We start from the raw sequence: 21,444 nt of genomic DNA on the forward strand, positions 1-21,444 counted from the left end.
AATAATTCTTTGGATTGAGAGAGCACATGATAATACGAAAAATGAAGGAAAGATGCTAACAAATGTTTTAATTATTTCTTAAATGTAAGTAAAATGTCAGAACTGTACCGAAGAGATTTTAAATTATTGCGAAAGATGATGTATTTGGAATTTTTAATGAAAAGGAAGCATGAAAAATTTTCATATTTTCATTTCAGTGCAAAACCTCTGTTTTTATCGTATAACTGACATTGCAGGAATTTTAAGTTCGTAAATAAAATAAAGTTAATGTTTTAATTTACCAAAGGATACAACTTTACTATTGAAAAAGTGAAAAATTAAACATTTAATAAGCTTTCAATACCTGAGAAATTTTTTGACTCAACTGCTAAGCAGCATTATAAAGAAGTTAAATGCAAATTAAAATGCAAGGAATTAACTTATTATATCCAGAATACTTTGAGATATATTCTTTAACTTTCTTTACAAACTGAAGCATATGTTCTATCGCAAGAACATTCACCGAGCAAAGATTAAACGCTTCACACTAGAAGTTTAAAAATGAAAAATCCGCCATTGAAGCATTTTGGATAAAAGGGTTTTATTCTCAGAAGAGTTTTTAGAGTAAACTGAAAACTAGAGCAGAGCAAGTATAGAGCAAATTAGTAACGAGTGACTGAGTTCTGTACATCAAACAGCAAAGCGCAAAGCTAAGGATTTTAGAAGAAGCAGAACTAAGGCATTTTTTTACATCTTCTCCGATTTTCCTTTTCTTTTTGAAATTGAGAATAATCTCTTAAAATACAGATTTATAGAATGTTAATGCAACAAAACTTTAAAAATAATCAAGGGATGTCTTCTTATTTTCCATGTGATATAATCATCAATAAAATTATCACGAAGAAAACGTCTTCACGCTCATTTTTATGAAACATTTAAAGGTTTTTTAAGAAAACAGTGAAATACAACATCTGATATATTAACGTGCAGGATTTAACAGTTAAAAATATGACAGAATTTTACAAAAAGAATGCTGTAGGAAATTTTGGTTCCTATTTGTTCAATTAGCAAACAGAGTGTAATCCAAAACATGACTATATTCTATGCTGTGCGCGTCTGTTTCTTTATAACATTATCTCCTCCTGAACGGCGGAGAGTTGAGTATCAAGAAAGGTTTCAAAAATTCGTGGGAAGCCATTTCGACTGAGTGCGACTTCAATCAGCCGAGATATAAATAAGAAACTCTGAAAGCACTAATTTTCTTACTCATTTTCCCGAGTGGCAACAGTCTCGCGCGTTATACATAAAAATGCTTTATTTCGAAAAGTGTTGCCACTGCTCGCTTTCAAATCGTACAGTTTGTTAATCAAAAGTTTGTAAGTTTTACAAAATGTAAAATAAAAATAACACTGCCAAATATTACATATGTTATTATTGTATAAGGTCATATTATGACGTAAGAGAAAGCACGTGATTGCATGTGACGTCATTGCAGGTAGAACATTTTTCGTTAATGTCAGCATTTTAAATAAATAGCTGCTGTTCGTAACGTTTATGCTTCAGGTTAGGATAATTGAAACAATATGTTATTGTCACGTTAATTATTTTAATGATATTGAAAAACGTTTGTCATACTACATTAAATTTAAATCATGATGCCATATATATTAATCTGAAGTGTGAAAAGGTTTTGTTTCCCGGATTGGCAACAAAGAAAATTATTTAAGAATTGGTTGTTGCTTGGAAAGAAGGAGCTGATTTCATTCATACTGAAATGTTTTATGCATTTTCTTTTGAACTGTATATTGAAATTGTAAATTAGTTTTGGTCGCAGCCCGTTAGTAACCTATAAATTATGTAGTTAGGATGAAGAATATTCATTTCAGAAAAGATAAAAAGTTCTGATAATTATGAGACTATCATGATTTAAGAATAATAAGTATATATAAGATAGCTTTATAGGTAACCTAGAGATAAACTTTATAGGAGAAATAATGCATAATAGCTCTTAACTTACGGCTAATATTCAAAGTGAGCTCTTGACTGATGCCCCTGCCTTCCTCGTTAATGGCGTAACACTTGTAACGCCCACGGTTGCGACGCGTTAGACGCTTGAACACGAGCGTGTTCCCACTCACGATATCAGTACTGGACTGATTGTGAGATAAAGGTAGATCGTTGAAGAGCCAGCCCACTTTCAAGACGGATGGATTTGCGTCAATGTCGCAAACTAAACGAATATAATCATCCTCTTTTGGTTGGCGCCCGACTTCTTCTTTTATCAAGCGGAGGGATACTTGAGGTATATCTAGGAAAGAGAAATAGTGTTATATGAAATAACATACTTTAAAGTGCTACTTTAAACTAACTTCTAGATCTTAGAATCACATTCATTTGATATAGTTAAATTATTAAAGAGTAATTTAAAAAAAAAATAAGAAACTACATATTTTGGTAGTCAATTAACATAGTTTTGTTGCCTTTCAAATCATATAATCATAAAGATTTACTAACCATGGAGAAAATATTAAAGAATAATTTTAGAATATGTATAAGGAAATACACTGCTGGTTATTAAAATTGCAGCACCAAGAAGGAATGAGCTGACGAAAGTCAAAATCACATGAGAGGAAGAAGAGGTTGGGATATGCAAATGATTAGTATTCACCTGGCTGGATGAAGTGTGGCACAGATTTGAAGCAGTATGGAATGAGTTGTCCATTTCTGTCATCCAAGCCCAGTTCAACTCCATGCCTTTCTTTAACCAAGTAAAGATCGTTTAGTTGCCAGGCGTGGCAGCTTTTTCTTCTAATTTCGCACTCGTGTAAAACCTCCAACTGCTTACAATTTTAATCATTTTGTCTTCATGCCATACTGTCTACATACAATAAATACCTTTTTTCTCTTTAATTTCCTTCATGGTGTTGTAATTTTACTGGCGAGCAGTGTATTTCGGTGGCGGCTAAATGCCATTTGTTTATCAATTCTTTCTGATGGCGATGCATTTCTCCCAACTTCCTTGCACTGCATTTTATCCCTGAGAGAGAGAAAATCTTGTTTCATATTCTCCAAACCAGCCGTAGAAATGATCATCTCATGAAAAACGCATATCAAACGAAATCATTCTTTATGTTTTAAAAAAGAAAGTGTTGAAGTAAATTTAGGGCTTGAGGATAGCGTATTTGGATCAGTTACAACAGTCATTGCCTTGCTAAATCTTTCTGACGCCCATCAGCATGGTTACAAGGAAATCATTTCTCCGGCTTCATTTTTCGTTTACTCTGAATTTTTCTCGTCCGCTTTTAATATTAGCATTGCATAACATGCTTTCGCGATTGTTTTTCCCTTAAAGATAATCAGTAATTAACATCTCTTTGGTATCCCAAACATTGACCACAACTTTGGATAATCAAGTTGATACACGAAACGTCTTGCTCATAACAACAAGATATGGGATTCTAGATCTTATTCTGTTGCTTACTTTCAAGGTAGACGCGATATATGTATGTTTTATACGTGGCTATGTACCTATATAAAACTCCTGGATTCTTTTGAAACATTACGAACAGTGATTTCAAAATCTTCACGCAGTCTATTTCATGTCCCTGTGTTAACATTAGAGATACCACAGACTTTTCTCAGCACAAAATAATGTTCTTCCATTGAGCCTTCTATATTAAATGAATCTCTGTTACACAATATACAATCGTCACACTCATATCAAGCATTTTTAACTTCTACACTCAGTTACTAATGTAAACAGACAACAGAAATGTTCACTGCATTTCGAAAAAATTTGCCAATGCTGTTATTCTGTTACCTATTAAACAACCGTGAAAAACACTGGGGCAGTATCTCCAAATTCTACAAAAATGCTCATGAATGTCCCATGCCGAGATATATCATACCTCTCCTTAGGCAGGTAGCTCTTATGTGTGTATTGCTATAATCCAAAAAACCTAAATTCTTTAATTTATATTTTTATTGGATCTTGTATTTTCAATTTGTAACATTTTAAAACTACAGATTTGAATGTCTTTTAAGTTTTTCACCAGATTAATTAGTTTTCCACCATATTACTACATCTCCACAAACATCGATTACTCTATGTTTGTAGGCATGCTTCGAAGAACGTTCACAAAGTATCGTACATCATAGAAATACCAAAATAATTGCACTTAGTTTGGTAAATCTGTCGATTTATCCATGCTTTCATTTTGAGTCCTTTTTGAAAGTTAACTTAATTCCATGAAGGTATGACAGAGACCGAAGAAAACTCATGGATGCATGATCCATTTACGACTTATTTTCGGTTTTAAACTGCATGCTTAGGTGCGTGTAGGATTATATGCATGCACTAAGCAAGGAGTAATAAGAATAATTTGTAAAACAGAGATTAATGAGAGAATAATTCTCAGAAAAAATGCCAGAAAAACATGCAGCCGTGCTGTTTGTGTACTGCTTGATATTTTATGTTATTATCGAAAATCAATAAGAAGAATAATTAATAGTTAACCAAGTTAATATTCTTATATACAATCAACTTGTGTTATTATGATCCTTTAGAGATGAGTGAAAATAGACGTTATACCAAATGGGTCATTTTATAGATTATTTCTTGAAAATCAAGAGGGAAAAAGATTTATCAATAACAATGTATTCCTTTAAAATGTTATATACGTTATAAGGTATTGCCTCCCTCGTTTCCGTATGTCTTTGTGGTGTAATTGGAAGCTTACTCGGCGCATATTCGAGAGATTCAGGGTTTGTGTCCTGGCCAGGGCACTGCACATTTTCAATGTCTCCTGCTTCAAGAAAACCTAATGACTCAACAAATGGCATCCGAACTAAAAGGTGATGAGCGATAATTCGTCACAACCAAGATTTAGCGACTGAGTTCCCTAATCTCTATTCGTCCTTTAAAATGGGGGTATATAAGGTATTTTATTTCTCCCTTCCCCATGGCATAATAGGAAGCGTATTCGAAAGATCCAGGGCTGGAGCCCCGGCGAGGACAGTGTGTATGTCTCCTGCTTCAAGGAAACCTAATAACTCTGCAAAGTAAGTAACTAGATTTTCAATGTAGGTTTTGTGCTTAGATGAAGTATCAACGCTTAAATTACTAAACGTTTTTTCAGCAAAAAGTCCATGCTTGTAAGGTTCTCTTTAATTTATTTAATTTGTATCAAAATAAAATACATGAAATAGATTTGTATAATTTAGTTAATATAAATCAATCGTTTCTGATAAAAATCATTCATATTGGATTATTTTAGGGAATTTTCTGAGCTATTAATTACGCAAAATATTTTACTGCACTTTTCTTCTCCTCTACTTCGCAAGAATACAATTGCATTCGCTGTATTTTTTTTTTTTTTTTTGCTGATTTTTTCTGTATTTTTATCTGAAGCATATCTAGCACCAATCTGTTAAAAATTTGATATTCTTGGAATAAATCCAGGTCAAGGTCATGTCATGAAGTTATGAAGTCATGAGGTTTATCAAAGAGGAACAAAATGTTTCATTTCTTTGGGCTTGTTTTTGCCCAGATTTCGCCCCACATCCGAAAGATATCAAATATTAGCTTAGCTTTTATTTGCTTTACTCAGTAAAACGTAGTACTGAGTAGACTGTGTAACCTTCATCTGTACATTGTATGAAAAAAGTTATCATCTTCTAAACAGCTTAGTTTAAAAATATGTACTTCGATAAAGATATTTGAAGAAGAGGAAAAACTTTCTGTTATAAAAAGAGGAAATTCTTTTCTGTTTTCGACATATTTCTAACCAAAATTCTTAATATGTACTCTCTAAGGATGAGTTTTAGTAGCTCACTTTCTGAGAGCACAGTGTGTTGGATAACAATTTAAAAGAGATTTTTGTCACCAATGTAAAAAATACCACGTAAGTTATGTCGATCGCATAGATTATTAAATTTCTTTTCTTTCTAATGGCCAAAATGTAATGACAATTTAAGTTCCAAAATGGCTTAAAATCAAGTTTAAGAATAGTACTCTAAGCTGTTGTATCGCATACATGCCATAAATACTCAAGTCTTGTTAGACGTTGCTGTTTTTCATTTCACAAACGCGCAACAAATATAAAGATACTTAGATTAAAAAAACATTTTCGCAGATTTCTGTTCCTGAATAATTTGTATCAAACGTCACAGTATCGTCTAGAATAGTATTCCTATTATTAAACGTATAATGTGAACATTTGAAATTTCAATTAAAAGCGTTCTAAAATGCTATAAAGAAATGTTTTCAATGCAACAATAAATAATTCTAAAATTAATATTAAAAATAATCGTTATTGTTTTACTTACATGATTATAAAATATATTCTAGCTCGAGTTAAATTTAATGCAATAACAATATTATAAATTCATAATGAATTACGAGTATATTAAGGAAAAAAAAATTAGATCTTACGCAATGCAAAATGTAAATTTCAAATTACTATCACATACATACTGATCACTGCATTACACGGTGATTATGCAGACGGAAAGGAAATCCAACCATTGAATGCACTATGTTATACATAAATATTGTTGCGTGCATACGGGTTCGTAAGAGATTGAATGTACGCAGGTCCGATAATAAAATTTAAGTTAATAAAATTAATTTTATCAAAAGAAACACTTTAGAGTTGTGGAACTTCCCACAAAAATAGTCGTACAACTCTTCACAGTATCACAGAATACATTCAGTAGTTACACTGCAAAATTATAAAAAACGTTAAATACAACGCAATGCAAAGCGCATCTAAAGAGCGAAGCTAACCCGGAGATATATCAGTACTATACTAACACTGAAATAACAAGTGGAAATTAGACTTAAACATTTAGATATACCGAACTATTGCCTGACGCAACGTTGCCGGTTCATGAAATCAAGCCCCAGGGGACATGACATAGTAAAATCTGGACGAGGATAACATCTCTGAAGAGAAAACGGAGGAAAGGAAAAGGAGAGATGTGCCAAGAGAAAAACGGCCAAAGTTATCTGGCAGATGATAAAACTTGACAAGAATGGAGAAAAATCCAAAAGGATCCAATGACAAATGATCAATGACAAATACAAAACATGATTCAATAAACACTACTAAACAGCAAAAGATCAATACAACAATAAAACAACACTAATTCAACCCATACAGCATAAGAACAACACAACATCAATCAGTACAACATCACAAGAAAAAGTCCAAACAGCTTAGAAAACAACACGGTCTAAATCAGATAAAATGGAAGTATAAACAGCCACGAGTTGAGGAGCTAAGAGAAGAACTAGTGGTCTCCATCCATGATAATGTGTGCTTCCAGTGGACGTATGTTGCGATCATCAAAGAGAATTTCATAGTTGAAGACTTGAGAATAGTTCACGAAGTCGCATTGGACTGCTTTTGTGAAGAACTTCTCATTTGTTCTTTTAATATATTCGGTGATGGTCTCAAGCTTGAGATCTCTATGAAGAAGTTCGTTGCGGATGAGAAAGTCAGCATCTGTAATAATGGGTAGAAATTTATTCTGCACCACTTGGAGTTGATAGAGCTGATTTGGAGAAGCAGGTGACAGGTGACAGCAGGACAGGGCGCACGGACGGCTTTCTATGACTACTCGGGTCTATCTCGGAACCATCTAGAGACTTCACAGTTGTAAGACGCTTAACAGATGTGTGCTCAATACATGCCACGTTACATCTACAGTATTATATGTGCACTGTCCATTACTGTGCTAATAGCCTTTAACGACACGTCGGCTCGTGGATAACTAAAAACAGTTACATTTCCATACTACGGATACACATACCATTACTGTCCTAGCTACTTTAGTAAGCTTTGAAAATCGTTATGCCAATTGTGTTTATTGCATGTGCCCTATTCCGGCCTGCAGAGGTCTATGCCCATTTTTTCTAGCTTGTCCATTATGCTTTTAAGCTTTTGCCGCGTGCCTCGATGTTTTACGAGAAGGCGTTTGAAAGGCAGAACATTGGTGGTTGGGAATTTGATTTGCCATTCTGCTGTTAAGGGGCACTCCGTGACATAATGGTCTGGTGAGCCCAAGTTGTCACAAACACACATATCAGTTGTTGCTAGACCCCCTTTCTGGAAAGTACGTCGGAAAGGGGCCGTGGCCTGTTATATATCGCGTGAGGTAGGGCGCTGAGATGAGCCAGTCCACCTCTACCTTGGGCAGGAACTCATATGCTCTGCGGCCTTGCGGGATTTGGTCCCATTCATTCTGCCAGTTTCCAATGGCGGACTCCTCTATTTGCCTCTTTAGGCATGACCGGGGCAGGGGCACCTGAATCTGTTCCGTTTCCTCATTTTGGGCAGCCTCCTTGGCAAGTGCGTCTGCTGCTTCATTTCCCTGGATTCCGGCGTGCGCCTTCACCCAGGAAATTTGGATTCTCATTGAATTTTCTTGTAGACGGAGGACTTCTTGCAGGTGCGAGATTAGTGCGGAGTGCTGGAGAGGGTTGTTGATAGCATAAACGCTTGACAGGCTGTCAGTAAATATCGTAGCTCTACTCTGCCGTGTGTCAATTGCCCATTTCACTGCCTTTGTGAGGGCAACTACTTCCGCTTGGAACACTGAGTTCTGTGCGCCCAGGCGGCCCTTCCATTCCTTTGCTATGTTTCCATTTATGTAGGCTATATAGGCACTGCCTACAGCGTTATCAATTTTTGACCCGTCTGTATAAAGCACGGCCCCTGGTCCGTCTAAGCGCGGGGTTAACGCTGGTGAGTGGAAAGTCCTTATGCCCAGTCCATATTCCGACGGATGTGTGCTTAGTTTGGACCTGCGTGTTTCGTAGACTTCTGGCAGATAGCATGTATCCCCATATGTGCATGGCTGTTGGAGTTGCGTCACCTTTGCAATTGAGGCTTCTTGCTGCGCTTTGATTGGGAGCGGCATAAGCCCTGCTAATACCGAAGCGGCCGCAGTCGACGTTGTCCTGTAGGTCTTCGTTATGGCCAGGGCAAATGGTCGCTGTGCACTACTTAGCAATTTTGCCTTTCTGACTGTCATCGGGGCTGCCCAGATGGCTGCTCCGTAGGTTAAGACCCTCTCCGCGACAGTGGAGTAAAGTATCTTGTAGATATTGTGCCGAAGGCCCCAGTGCGGGCCTTGCATTTTTTGCAGATTGTTTGCGATTAGGTGAGCCTTTTCTCTTTGCGCTTTAAGGTGAGGCAGCCAGGTGAACTTTTCATCCAATATAATACCCAGGAGTTTTAGTTCTCTGACCCTTTTCATGGTCTTCCCATTAAGCTGGATGATAAATTATATATTTCGATTTGTATTCCAGGCAGGAGCTGCATAACAAAGAATTTGACGGACAACAGAAACAGATGCTCTCTCCGATCTTATATAGTTTTCAACCGGCCGCTAAAATATTCCTAGTAGTTTCTGTTTCTCGAAATTACTAAATGGCATATGATGGTCAAGTTACGGCTTCAACTAATGTAGTGACCAGTTACATTTATTCAGTTACAATACCTGTTGCGGAGATACAGGGACCGAACCAAAATGTCGCCAAACTTTCTCCAGGTTTGGCAATTTCTCCCCAAATTTGGCTAAAAAGTCGACAAAACCCTTGCCAGCTTAGTGATATCTCGCCAAATTAGAGCAACAGCTATTTACTCAATGTTAAATAGACTTGCCCCTGTATGCTTAATTTACCGGCAAACTTCCCTTCTCTATATTTAGTATTACATTGTACTAGAAAATACAATTTCACATATAATTGCACTAAAATCATCTATCTATGTGCAAAATTCGTAATAATATGGTTGCGAAATGCTCAGCTTCAGTAGGACAGCTTCTCCATAAAGCGGGATTAGGGTTGCCAGAAAGGGGTAAATAAAGGCACGGTTGCCAGATTTAGTGCGAAATCGCCCATTTTGCGACAAAGTTGGCAATATGCCATAGACGGAGCGAGACCATTCTAGAACGGGTTCTTACCGGTTTTTCCGAGAATGTTCTCAAAGGCAGTCAAATGCTATGCATACCCTGCCTGTACACGGAGAGTAGTAGTATCTAGAGTGTCTTGAGTTCAGTAGCACTATAGTAGAGTTCAAAGGTTAGATTGAGAGCAACCGAACAGAGTCGGGAGCTGTACTTTAGTGCTTCGCCGTGAAGCTGTCTTCACCGTTGTAGCCTGAAGGCTGTGTTGCTGATTGTTTCAGCATGTTTATTGTAGTTTTTTGACGACTGCTCCTGTGTAATACTAGCGAATAAATTGTGTTTTGATTCTTCATCAAGTGTTGTCGTCAATCACTAGAAATCCACCAAACCCGCAGAACGCAAAAATATTAAAAAAGCCTTTTATAGTGTCAGATGTAAAGTACAGTTAGCTTTATACATAGTTGATTGGTTGGTGTTTTTTGGCACATTACATAAAGGGAGGAAATTTTCTAATAATGCAGCTCAGCTTCGTAGAGAAACAAACTCATAATTTGCTACATTTTAAATTTCGAAATGTCACGCTTTAGTGCCCATACACCTGAAGCGCTACAATAAAACATTTATAATGGCCAGTCCTTAAATTAAATACGTCTTTTAGTAGCTTTTTCTGCATATAAAAATAAATGTGATTATGTAATTCAGAATTAGTTGAAATTTCACGTATATTTGAATGACATGGTAAGTTTCCTATCATGAAAGTGCATAGTGTATCAAGCATTTCTAATTAGCAACAAAAAGACGGTTACGGTTAGTACTTGTAGTAATTTTATATGAGTGTGAAATAGCACTATGCAAATAGGAACATAACGCAATGCATAATCTAGACAGTGCAGACACCAGTGAACCTTGAAATCAATGTCTTCTAAATGTTTTCTTTCTGCCTGAATACATTATTCCAGGCAAGGCAAGAAGACTTGCACGACGCGTCTTAACACGTCCTGTGGCATAACATGCACTTCACGGCTGATAGCAATCTTTGTTTCGGAAACGATGTGGAGAGACTTTGCTCTTTAGGACAGTGGTCTGGTAGCTCGCTTGCCGCACGCGGTGGGCCAAAACGTTTCAGTTATGCATCGTTTTAATACCTTGCTTACAGATTTCGATATAGAATAAATTCATTGCACACTAGACTGCAATATAATGGTTATTAAGGAAATAGAAAAGCATTAGCAAACATTTCAGCAGTCATTACATTCAAACTGAGTTTGAAGCTAGAGCTAGCAGACAGCAAATATACATATGTAAACGCATATAACAGCGCTCTGACAGACCCGCAAAAAGAACCTAACGGAAAAAAGGACATTAATTCACCGCATTTCAGGAAGTGAAGATAGCTTTCCCCGCAAAACGGGTTTAGGGTTACTATAAAGCAGCTAAGAAAGGCAGGGTTGCCAGATTTGACGTGAAATCTCTCATTTGGCGACATTTAGCTTCAAAATTGGTGATACGCCATAGATGGAGCGAGAACATTCTAGAACGAATTCTTTGTGGTTTCCTCAAGAATGCTTTCGAAGACAGGTCAAAAGCTTTATATATCTTGCCTGTACGCGGACTAGCAGAATATATTGAGTTCAGTAGTAGTGCTTTGAGCTCATAGATCAACCGAGTCGAGAGCTGCACTTTAGTACTTTGCCGTGAAGCTGTCTTCACCGTTATAACCTGGTAACCTGAAGGCTGGGTTGTTAATCGTGTCGTAGTTTTTCGACGACTGTAACGCATCTGTGTAGTACTGACGAATAAATTGATTTTTTTTTTTAAATCTTCATCAAGACACATCTTTATTCATGATGATGTGTTTTGATTCTTCATTAAGCATTGTCATCAATCACTCCAAATCCACGAACCTGTAGAACGCAACAATAAATATAAACAATATTGAATACATATGGATCGCGTTTATGTGCATGACTGCTATTGAATGAAACAGAACTATATTGAATAGATTTAGGATGTCAGTTAAATGAAAAATTTACAAGCTTTGTATTCTTGCACGCCAGGTCGCATGATTCGTCCAAGGTAGGACGTCGGTTTAATCAATAAATTTATTCGCCAGCCAAGATTTGGTAAAAATTTTATATTTTGCTGTATCTATCTGCTTATTTATTTATCCCTATTGAGATAATATCTTATTTTACATCATTCAGTCACTAGTTGGCAAGATGGATGTAGTACAAGCTGCGCAGTTCCAGCTAATTAGATGGAATTGCTAAATAAATGTGCTTGTCGTTAAATCTATGCTACATCAGTACCATTTGAAATTATGTAAAACGTTTGAGTCTTGGTTCGTAAGTTTATTTTGTGGAATTAAAGTTGTAAATAAAATTTTAAATGTAATTTTAATTAAGAGATTAAAATGTAAGCGATGTGCTTAACAAATGGTAAAAGAAAAGTACAGAAGAAAGATGTTTTTTTTCCAAGATAAATGGGAAGTTAGTGTAGTTGTAGCATTCTGAAAAGCAGTTGATAAGAAAACTGAAATCACAGGGATAGCACAACTTGTCGTTTTCGTACGGTTTTGGCGTGTTACTGATGAGTGTAAAATAATAGAGGAATTACTGGAAACAATTCCACTGGAAAGGAAAAACTGCTGCACAGAATACTTTTTTTCCCTGAAAAAAAAAAGCTTTAATAAATAAATATAAATTAATTGAGTAAAATGATTGGATTTGCAAGTGACGGTACAGTTGCTATGGTTGGTAAAAAATGGAGCAGATGTAAAATTTAGAAACATACTGAAAGAAGAAAATTTTCAGAATATTTTTTGCGCTATACATTTCATTATTTATCAAGAAACTCTCTGTGCCAAAAGTGTGCAGATATATCATAATGTAGGAAAGTACGTATACGTTATCCGGGGACAAGTTCAGCATCATCGAGAATTTGTTATAATGCTTGAAGAAACTGAAAGTGACTAAAGAGAAAATAATTTGAAATTAACAAACATTCTCTATACGTAAAAAGGAAATTAAAGTTAATAAATTTAAATGAAATTTAATGCAAATAAATAAATGATTAATTATTGTTGCGAACTAATCTAAAATATCATTTAAATTGAGAGCATATGTAAATCAAGTGCAAGTATCAGAATTCATTAATAAATACAAAATCCCTAAAATTATTTAATCCTAAAAATTATTTATATAAATGCATAAGTGACTGATTGTTGAGCAGACAGGAGACAGACTTATCAAGGGGAAGTTGCCTCCAAACCTAACTCTTCAATCATTCAATTCGTGTTTCGTCATCCATGTAGTCAAGGGTAAAAGTCAAAACCAAAAGTAATACCAAATGTGGTTAATTACTAAAAAGAAATTTAAACAAGTGGAATTTTGAGAAATTAGAAATTAAAAGACCAGAATTAAAATTAAAAATTAATAAATAAGAGTAGAAAAAAAATTTTCAGAAAACCAAAGTAATTTAGAAACTCTTGCCTACAGAAACTTCCCCGACACGTAACTTTATTCTTTTAAGGCAAATAAAGAGAAAATAATATATAAGTAAAATAATGAATAAACTGAATAATAATATATGTGAATATAAATAAAATAAAATGAAAGAAAAAGTAAATGATGCAAAAATCTGCATAATGATGCGAGCATAGCATTTCTAACAGAATAAAGAAAAACCTAATGACTCTACAAACATATAAACTTTTTATTTCTATTTAAGGAAGAAGTTTGGCTAGATTAATAGCGGTTTTTAAAGCTGCTAAATTCGCACGTATTTCATATGAGATTTGAAACAGGTTTTCAAATTATTGCAAAACGCTTTTAACTCTTAAGAATTTTTTTATAAGCACTAGCCAAAATTAAAATCTGCATTGGATTTTGCATTGAACGCGATTAGTCTTAGTCCAAAAAGCTTTTAGAATCATTAGGTTATACCGATGAATGGACATGAAAAATGTACAATGCTCTTATCGGGATTCGAACTTTCGACCTCCCGAATACGAGCCTAGTGTGCTTCCAGTTACATCACGAAGGCATACAGAAAGGAGAAAGAAAACACCTTACATACTTCCCATTTACCCTGTTATCGAATCCTGCAGGTGAGGAGTAATGGTCCACCACCGTTTTAGTTCGGGCATCATTGTAATATAATTTTTTACGATTTTTCGATGCCAGGAAACTGAAGGAATGTGCAATGCTCTTGCAAGGATTCGAACTCTGGACCTCCCAAATACGCATTGAGTGTGCTTCTAGTTACACTGTGACGGCATGCGGAAAGGAGACAGAAAAGTACCTTATAAACTTCACACCTTAATTTTTTTACTTCGGCCAAAAGAAGAAGAAGAAGAAAAAAAAAAAAAAAAAAAGTAACGTCCAGACGATGAAAACTTTACTTCAAATTAAGTTCGTTTTTATTAAGAAACTTAAAATAATTTTTCTTTTTATGCATTACACAATGTTTTTTCTTAAGCAGTCAAAATTAATAGATTTGTAATGAAAAAAGCAAACACTTAATTACATTTCCTATCTCTGAGATACAACATAACTAATTACCTCAGGAATTAAAAAAAAACTGATGAAAAAATAAATCTAATGTTCCGAAATGCATATTCAAGAAAAAAAGTTTCACAATGGAATAGGCAGAATTAAAAGTCATTCACAATTAATTGCCAATCGTGCACGACATTTGAAAAAGAAATTTGTACAGTTTAATGCCAAATATTTATCATTATTATAACAAAAGCAAACGAAAGCATTGTTTCCATTGAGCTAAGAATAATGATTTACATGCTTGTTAAAGTAAATTATTTCTTCTGGCAATAAATATATTTGCATCTTTTGCATTAGAATGGCATATTTTATTTTTTATTGTTTTTATTCTTCTTTATTTATAATTAGTTATAGATGTCTTGCATATCTACACTTAAATCATATGCATGAAATATGGAACACATATTTTAATATTATACTAAATTACCATAAAACTACTAATAAAAAATAAATAAATTCTAATTTACCATAAAATTTAATTTCGTTTACATAGATGGTAATAAAAGAGCTATCAGCCTAACCTTAAAACAGTGCGTTTAAGACTCATGCTTGCAGTTAATGATGATATCCGATAAGGCAAGCTTTTAGACTGCGATAATTTCAATCGTATGGCATTTTTAGTAAAAATATACGAAATCAAAATTATTGTACACTTTCCTCTAAATCTGTACTAGGAAATTATGTATTTTCTATACCAAAATTAATATAGAAAGTCTTCCTTAAATGAACAACGTATCACAAATAAAAGTTTTTTGGACGTGTATATGCAGTTATTCTCAGATATAGCAGAGTAGAATTATATATATAGCAGAGTATTTTAGATGCCTGAAAATTAGAGTATCAGCATAAATTCCAGATTGACATTTGTAGATATGCTAAAATTGGAAATTTTGTACCTAACGGAATTAAATTTATACACAGTCCTTTTAAATTTCCTTGTATGAATCATTTTTCCCTTTCATCGGCTAAAAATGACTTAAGCCAAGTAATTTCAGCTTTTTCCTTGGAGCGAATTTTATATATTATGCTACTGGTTCCTTTTCCAGATATTTAATAAGATCCAAAACAACTCGCTAATTCAGAACTTTGCTTATACGGGGCGCATTTTAAAACTTAAATTTGAACATTTCTGTTAAAAGATATGATACAACCAAAACTGTCATTATCTGAAAACTGCTCTTATTTCGTTCATTTCCAAAACTCAAATCACAAGCTTACAACAAGCTGATCAAGACATGGTTGGTCGGTGATCCTTTTGGAAACTTTTAATAGAAGAGAAGCTTCGTAAAAGTATTCCAAAAAATCGATTACATTTCCACAAAAATCGAAATATAAAATTTATTCACTACTGTTTCAAAACATTAATTTTTATAAAACATATATTATGAACGAATGTGAAACAAAATCCTAGATTTAAAACTGGCATATGCCTCTTAAAAGGAGTTGGGGATGCATTTTTCTTAAACGAGGATTTGTATGTTTGCCGCCATGAATAGAATTAAATTTCTGAAATTTTATTTGGAATATTTAGAATCTATATAACCTGCTATGATAGAAAATATTTCGCAAAGCATAGCTTTCCTGTAAAAAGTTTTCTTTTCACTTCTTTCTGTCTGTAAAGAGTTTTTAAGGTTTACTCTTTTGAATGCTTTTGCGTAATAAGTTGAACAAAATATTTCTTTCCCGATTTATATATACAGAGGTACAAAACCATCACATTTTTTATAATGAATAATTTTTGAAAGTGGATACAAGCATTCAAATTTTTAGACCTAAAATTTAGAAGCATAATGTTTTAAAAAAGGCTCAAAAACCTTTGAAAAGTCTATACATTTAATAAATATATCATACATGTTCATAAATATCCCACACGCATGAAATACGATAATGAATATATTGCTGCTTTCCACGAGTTCGTGGAAAAATTCGTAATACAAAATAGAGTCGTAATACAAAATAGAGTCATCCAATAGACTAGTCACTAGTCCTAGACTAGTAAAAATAGAGTCCTTTTATGCTTCCAGGCTATGTCTTAAAAAGTAAATTTTTTTTTTCTTTTTTTAGTGGCATACTCACATGTGATATTGAGCACTCTTACGTCATCTAATTTGCTGTCATATAACTTTGGATTCTGGGCTCGACAAATGAGTGGGAGACCGTGGTGCTGAGATTTAGGCAGGAATCGGAGGACAGAGGATGTGACGTTATCGTGGACGGTTTCGATGTGATCAGTGAGGGCACTGCCGTTTAGCAACCAAGAAAGCTTCGCCGATGGTCTTGAGCCTTCCGATTCACACGCTAAATCTACTCTTCTACCTGCAGCTCTTGGTAACGGCCTACTTGTGATTCTCACTGTCAGAGGGTATACTACAGAAGACAGAAAAACACTTTTACGAAATACAGCATGTAAATATTTTGTATATGTTGAACATGATAAAAATATATAAATATATTTAAATGTATAAATAAAATAAAACTATATTTAAATATGTATATAAGAAAATTCTCCCATTTGAAAGCGTATTCCTTAAGGCAGGAATGTGAAATTCAAATTGCAGGACAACCGCATGCACGTTTTGAAAGCACCCAATGGACAGAATTTTTTTTCTTAAATGAAAATGTTTTTCCAATGCCACTAAAGTTCGAATGTTATTTATTAAACATTTATGAAAACATACATAAATAGTGATAGTAACGATGGAAAGGGAAAATCCGAGTTTATATTTGCTTTTTGTCTAAAATTTAAAAGTTGGTATCTGCAAGAAATGTTTGATGGTTACACTTTGTAATTCATGATTGATAATAATGAGAACCGTTGACTGGATATAAGAAAGTCATTACCATACTAAGAATGTCCTCCACCATTTATAGTTTTGAACTTGTTTTGCTCCTTGCATCCCTTTCACCATTGCTAAAAATTAAATTTCTGTTAAGTGGGTAACAATGAGCAGTTATCCAAGATTTGTTCAATTCTACTTTTCGAGCATAAATGGTTATTACTCTTCGTATTTTTTACAAATATATTTTTTGCTGCGCTAGAAGAAGGATTTGTATCTGAGCATCTCAAAAGCTGATGGCATTTCTTCAAAATCGACGTTAAATTAAGACTACGTTTTGCTTACTTTTAAAATATCTACATTTTTTATGTCCTCGTGCTTTAAAAGTGTCTCGCTAACTATCCATACTCTTTTAAGAATTTCTTTAAATAAATCGTTTCGCTTAAAGAAGTTCCTAACAATCTATCCTTGAAAGATTTTTGAACGGAAATTTATCGTACTGTAATAAAACTCTTTTGCAGAATATAAGTGTCGGATTTAAAAAAATAGCGTAGAAGTCTTGAGACTCACAGATGAAAGAATTTGGAAATTTCTATGTAGATAAAAAATGTTTATAATGTGGAAATTGTTTTAAGTCTCTAAAAGTGAATTACCTAGTAGAAGGAGATGCTGTAGCAGAGTTTGATGCACAAGATATAAGAAGCGAAGTAATATACTAGTATTGAAAATGAAGCTGATAGCGATAATGTAAAATCGAAGATACATATTTTAGACAGCAATTTAGGTACGCATTATATTGTGGCAAAAGTGGAAAATCTGTGAGCCTCGCTCATAGGGAAATTCTTTGTGGACATTATTTTATATAACGGTTTAGAATTCTTTAAAAATATTCTATTTAGTGTTCTCACTAAGATTATTGTAAATCAATATAACTATTATTCAATATTCTATGTTATTGAAATATAGGGAAATGTACTTGTAATTTCAAAAAATAAAATTTAAAATAGATAAAAATAATTCTTAATAAAATTGTTAAAATAATTTTTATCAATTAAATTTTATATGAAAGTTATAAATTATATATTTACATTTATATTATTCATGCATCTATTAAAATAAGTATAGTCGGATATATTATATTCATCCAGAGCAGTAGTTTCCAAACTTACTATGCCCATGGCCCCCTTCTCTTAAAGAAAAGAAATGGCCATGAACCCCCAAGTGGAATAACACTACATGACTGTATAATAGAAGAATTAAACATTTAAGTCCGATGTCTTGAATGGTAAATGGTGACGGAAAAATAAAATATAAATAAAGCATTTTGGTACTTATTTATTGATATTACGTTAATAATTTTTTTTAAATACAGAGAGATTTTTTTTTTATTCAATGAGATTGGGGAGCCTAATGGGATGATATGAGGTTATATGAGTTTGGGGGCTATGTTTATGAGTAACATTCGTATGGCTCAATGAGCGTTAATTTCCACTCGGTTTCCTTTCTTCGTGATGAGGCTCACAGCTACATTAAGTCAACGTTCTACTAAATAAGAAGAGAAAGGAATAAGCAACATCGCTACGACCCATAATGCAGGACATAAAATTAGTACCTGTTTTTGTAACCGGAACCTGTGGTATCCATGTTCACACATTTAGTTTCAACTCTTCATTTATGGTCAATTCAAACAATTGCACCTGTATTTGTATGGGTTTATCTGAGTTTGTTGGCCTACGTGCAAAATGGTACAACACCCAACCTAGAACAACCAAGTGAAGAATATCTTCAAATCTAACGAAGAGCCCTGTTCAGCATAAGCAAGCAAATCTTTATCTCTTCTCCAACTTTGAAAGATTTGGAAACTGAGAGCATTCTCTGCTTCCAAAGTTTGCTTTGCATAGAAAACGTTTGGCAATAAATGCAGATATTATATACTAACACTAACAGAAGTTTTCAAGCAACACTGCGATTCTAAGTTAACTTTCCTTCCACATTGCTGGATATAAGTCAAAGATAATGTTGCATGTAGCAAGCATATCAACAAAATAATACTTAATATTAAATTTAATAAGATATTGTAGCACGGAGCAAGCTAATAAACAAAACAAAATTCAACATTAGCAAAATTTCCTCAGGAGTTTTAAACCATATTTTACCAATAATCGAAGAAATTAAAATTTTTGTTTGAAATTTCTAATTTTGTTTTATAAATAGGTAAGAAAAGACAATAAATTGAAAAGTATACGAAACTTTTATTTTCTTTGAGTTTACAGGCTGTCATATATATAGGACGATGGTCAAATCTATTGCTGGGAAGTCACAGGGCAATATTTTCTTTCAAGCACATACGTTTGAATGGAATGTTGAAAAACCGCTCGAACATTAGCCAATAATAGATTATTTAAAAATTTTTGTTGGTTGCCTTGTACAATTTTTAGATTGATAAGGAAGTTGACGTCCATCAGGGATTGTCAAAAGACAATCACATGATCAGTTTACATTTTCAAGAAGTCCGGAGTTCTCTGCTGCGCACATAATGTTTTGCCTTGAATGTTCTTGGGTATTGATAATACCCAAATGGCTGACTCCTATAGCCCGTCGATATTCTAGAAGATTAAGAGCTTCGGTTTCTTTCATACATATTTTACAATCATGCCGAACGAAACAGCTCACCATTCTTTTATCTATGCTTAGATATTCGTAAAATACACCTAATTGTTGTAAAGCATCATTCAGTAAATCATAAAGTGGACGTACTTTGTAATAGCTGTCCGAATCAATGGTGCTATTGTCAATGAAATGAATGTAGCGCTTGATTTCAAAATATCTGTTTCGTGGCATTTCTCGATGAAATAGTAAAGTTCCTGCGTCTAGCGCGTTTTTCCAGTACATTTTTTCACGTGGCAAAATGTGGCAGTTACTTTAAAAATGTATACCTAAGAATTGCTTAAGTTCATACATTTTTACTTCCTTGTACGAAGTAAAAAGGAAGTATTGTAATCGCGAAAGGTTTCAGGCAGCATATTTCAACGAAAATATCCATTTTGACCGCTTTCTAAAGCAATTTAACGATGTTTTTGCGTGATATCTGTAAGTAAGGACAGAATAAAAGACTCTTTTCCTCCAAAAAAATTATAAAACTGCTTTAAAATGAATTCTGAAGAGAACTTTTCGTGGCGTCTGTCCGAACGTATGTACGTACGTACGTATCTCGCATAACTCAAAAACGAGTAGCCTCAGAACGTTGAAATTTTGTATATAGGACTACCATAACATGTAGATGTGCGCCTCGTATTTTGGTTGCAATCGGCAGCACCAAACGTATATAAATATATTGATATATATATCCACTCTGTTACCCGGCTCAGTGATCACAGTTTCTTTACTCTTATGTGCTTGTAAATTCTACATTTCTTGCTTTAAAAATGATTCGGTTAAGGTTTTTATGCCTTTAGTAAATCTGTATGCAATATGTTTAGAATTATGAATAATTTTAAAGTTGCTTAATTGCCGCTAAGCCTTTTTTTAATGGCGGCCATTAATATTTACATTTGAAACAGGAGACTAGTGAATTTGTTGCCAATCTAGAGAAACTTAGCTTCCCAACAACAAAGATAAAGCATTCATTTATTATTGCCAATTAAATCATGCTTAATTCTTTCTGGAATTTTTTCGAGGAAACAAGTGTTTGAGATTTACTTCGTAATTTTTAATACAGGTAGTTTGAGTTTTTATGTATTTTTGCCTTGTCGCGAAGTGAGAACTGAATTAATTGAATGAGAAATACTCAAGCGTCTGTGAAAAACTGTTTCATTTTTGTTTTGTTTGCTTAATTTCTTTTATACATCGTTCTAGCTTTATTATAGTATTTGAATAGAACATGTGGCAACGATTAGACAATTCTTAAGTTGATATAGGTTTTGTGCATTCTGAGTTATAACATGAACGAAATATAATACTGTTAAGTGAATTTAGCGCCAGAGTGTCTCTATGGTAAACAGAATGAATTTTAAAGGATGCATTTATTCTATTGTGGTTTATGCGCTGTCGGCGAAGTAGATTTAATTCAATCCAGTAAGTTTAAACGAAATGCAAGAAAAAATGCGTATAATTTAATATTCCGTACAAGAAAGTCATGTGGTATACACATCAGATTTTTTCAATAAAAAATTATGATTAATTTTCTGCTCAGCGTATGTGTTACTCTTGATAAC

At 33.9% G+C, this 21,444-nt stretch overlaps 1 protein-coding gene across 1 annotated transcript in view; it reads right to left on the bottom strand.

Annotated features, from left to right (window-relative positions):
• The window catches only part of LOC118188757 (hemicentin-2-like), a 425,265-nt gene that overhangs the window by 50,192 nt on the left and 353,629 nt on the right, over positions 1 to 21,444 (bottom strand). The window contains exons 6-7 of the mRNA XM_085814240.1: positions 16,530 to 16,820; positions 1,997 to 2,287 (exon numbers count right to left, since the gene is read on the bottom strand). Of these exons, the coding sequence (XP_085670366.1) occupies positions 1,997 to 2,287; positions 16,530 to 16,820 (582 nt within the window). The remainder of the gene's footprint in view (positions 1 to 1,996; positions 2,288 to 16,529; positions 16,821 to 21,444) is intronic.

The sequence above is a fragment of the Stegodyphus dumicola genome, chromosome 4 (assembly GCF_044657685.1).
Source record: "Stegodyphus dumicola isolate Sdum_Otavi_A_Nest chromosome 4, ASM4465768v1".
Lineage (NCBI taxonomy): Eukaryota > Metazoa > Arthropoda > Arachnida > Araneae > Eresidae > Stegodyphus > Stegodyphus dumicola.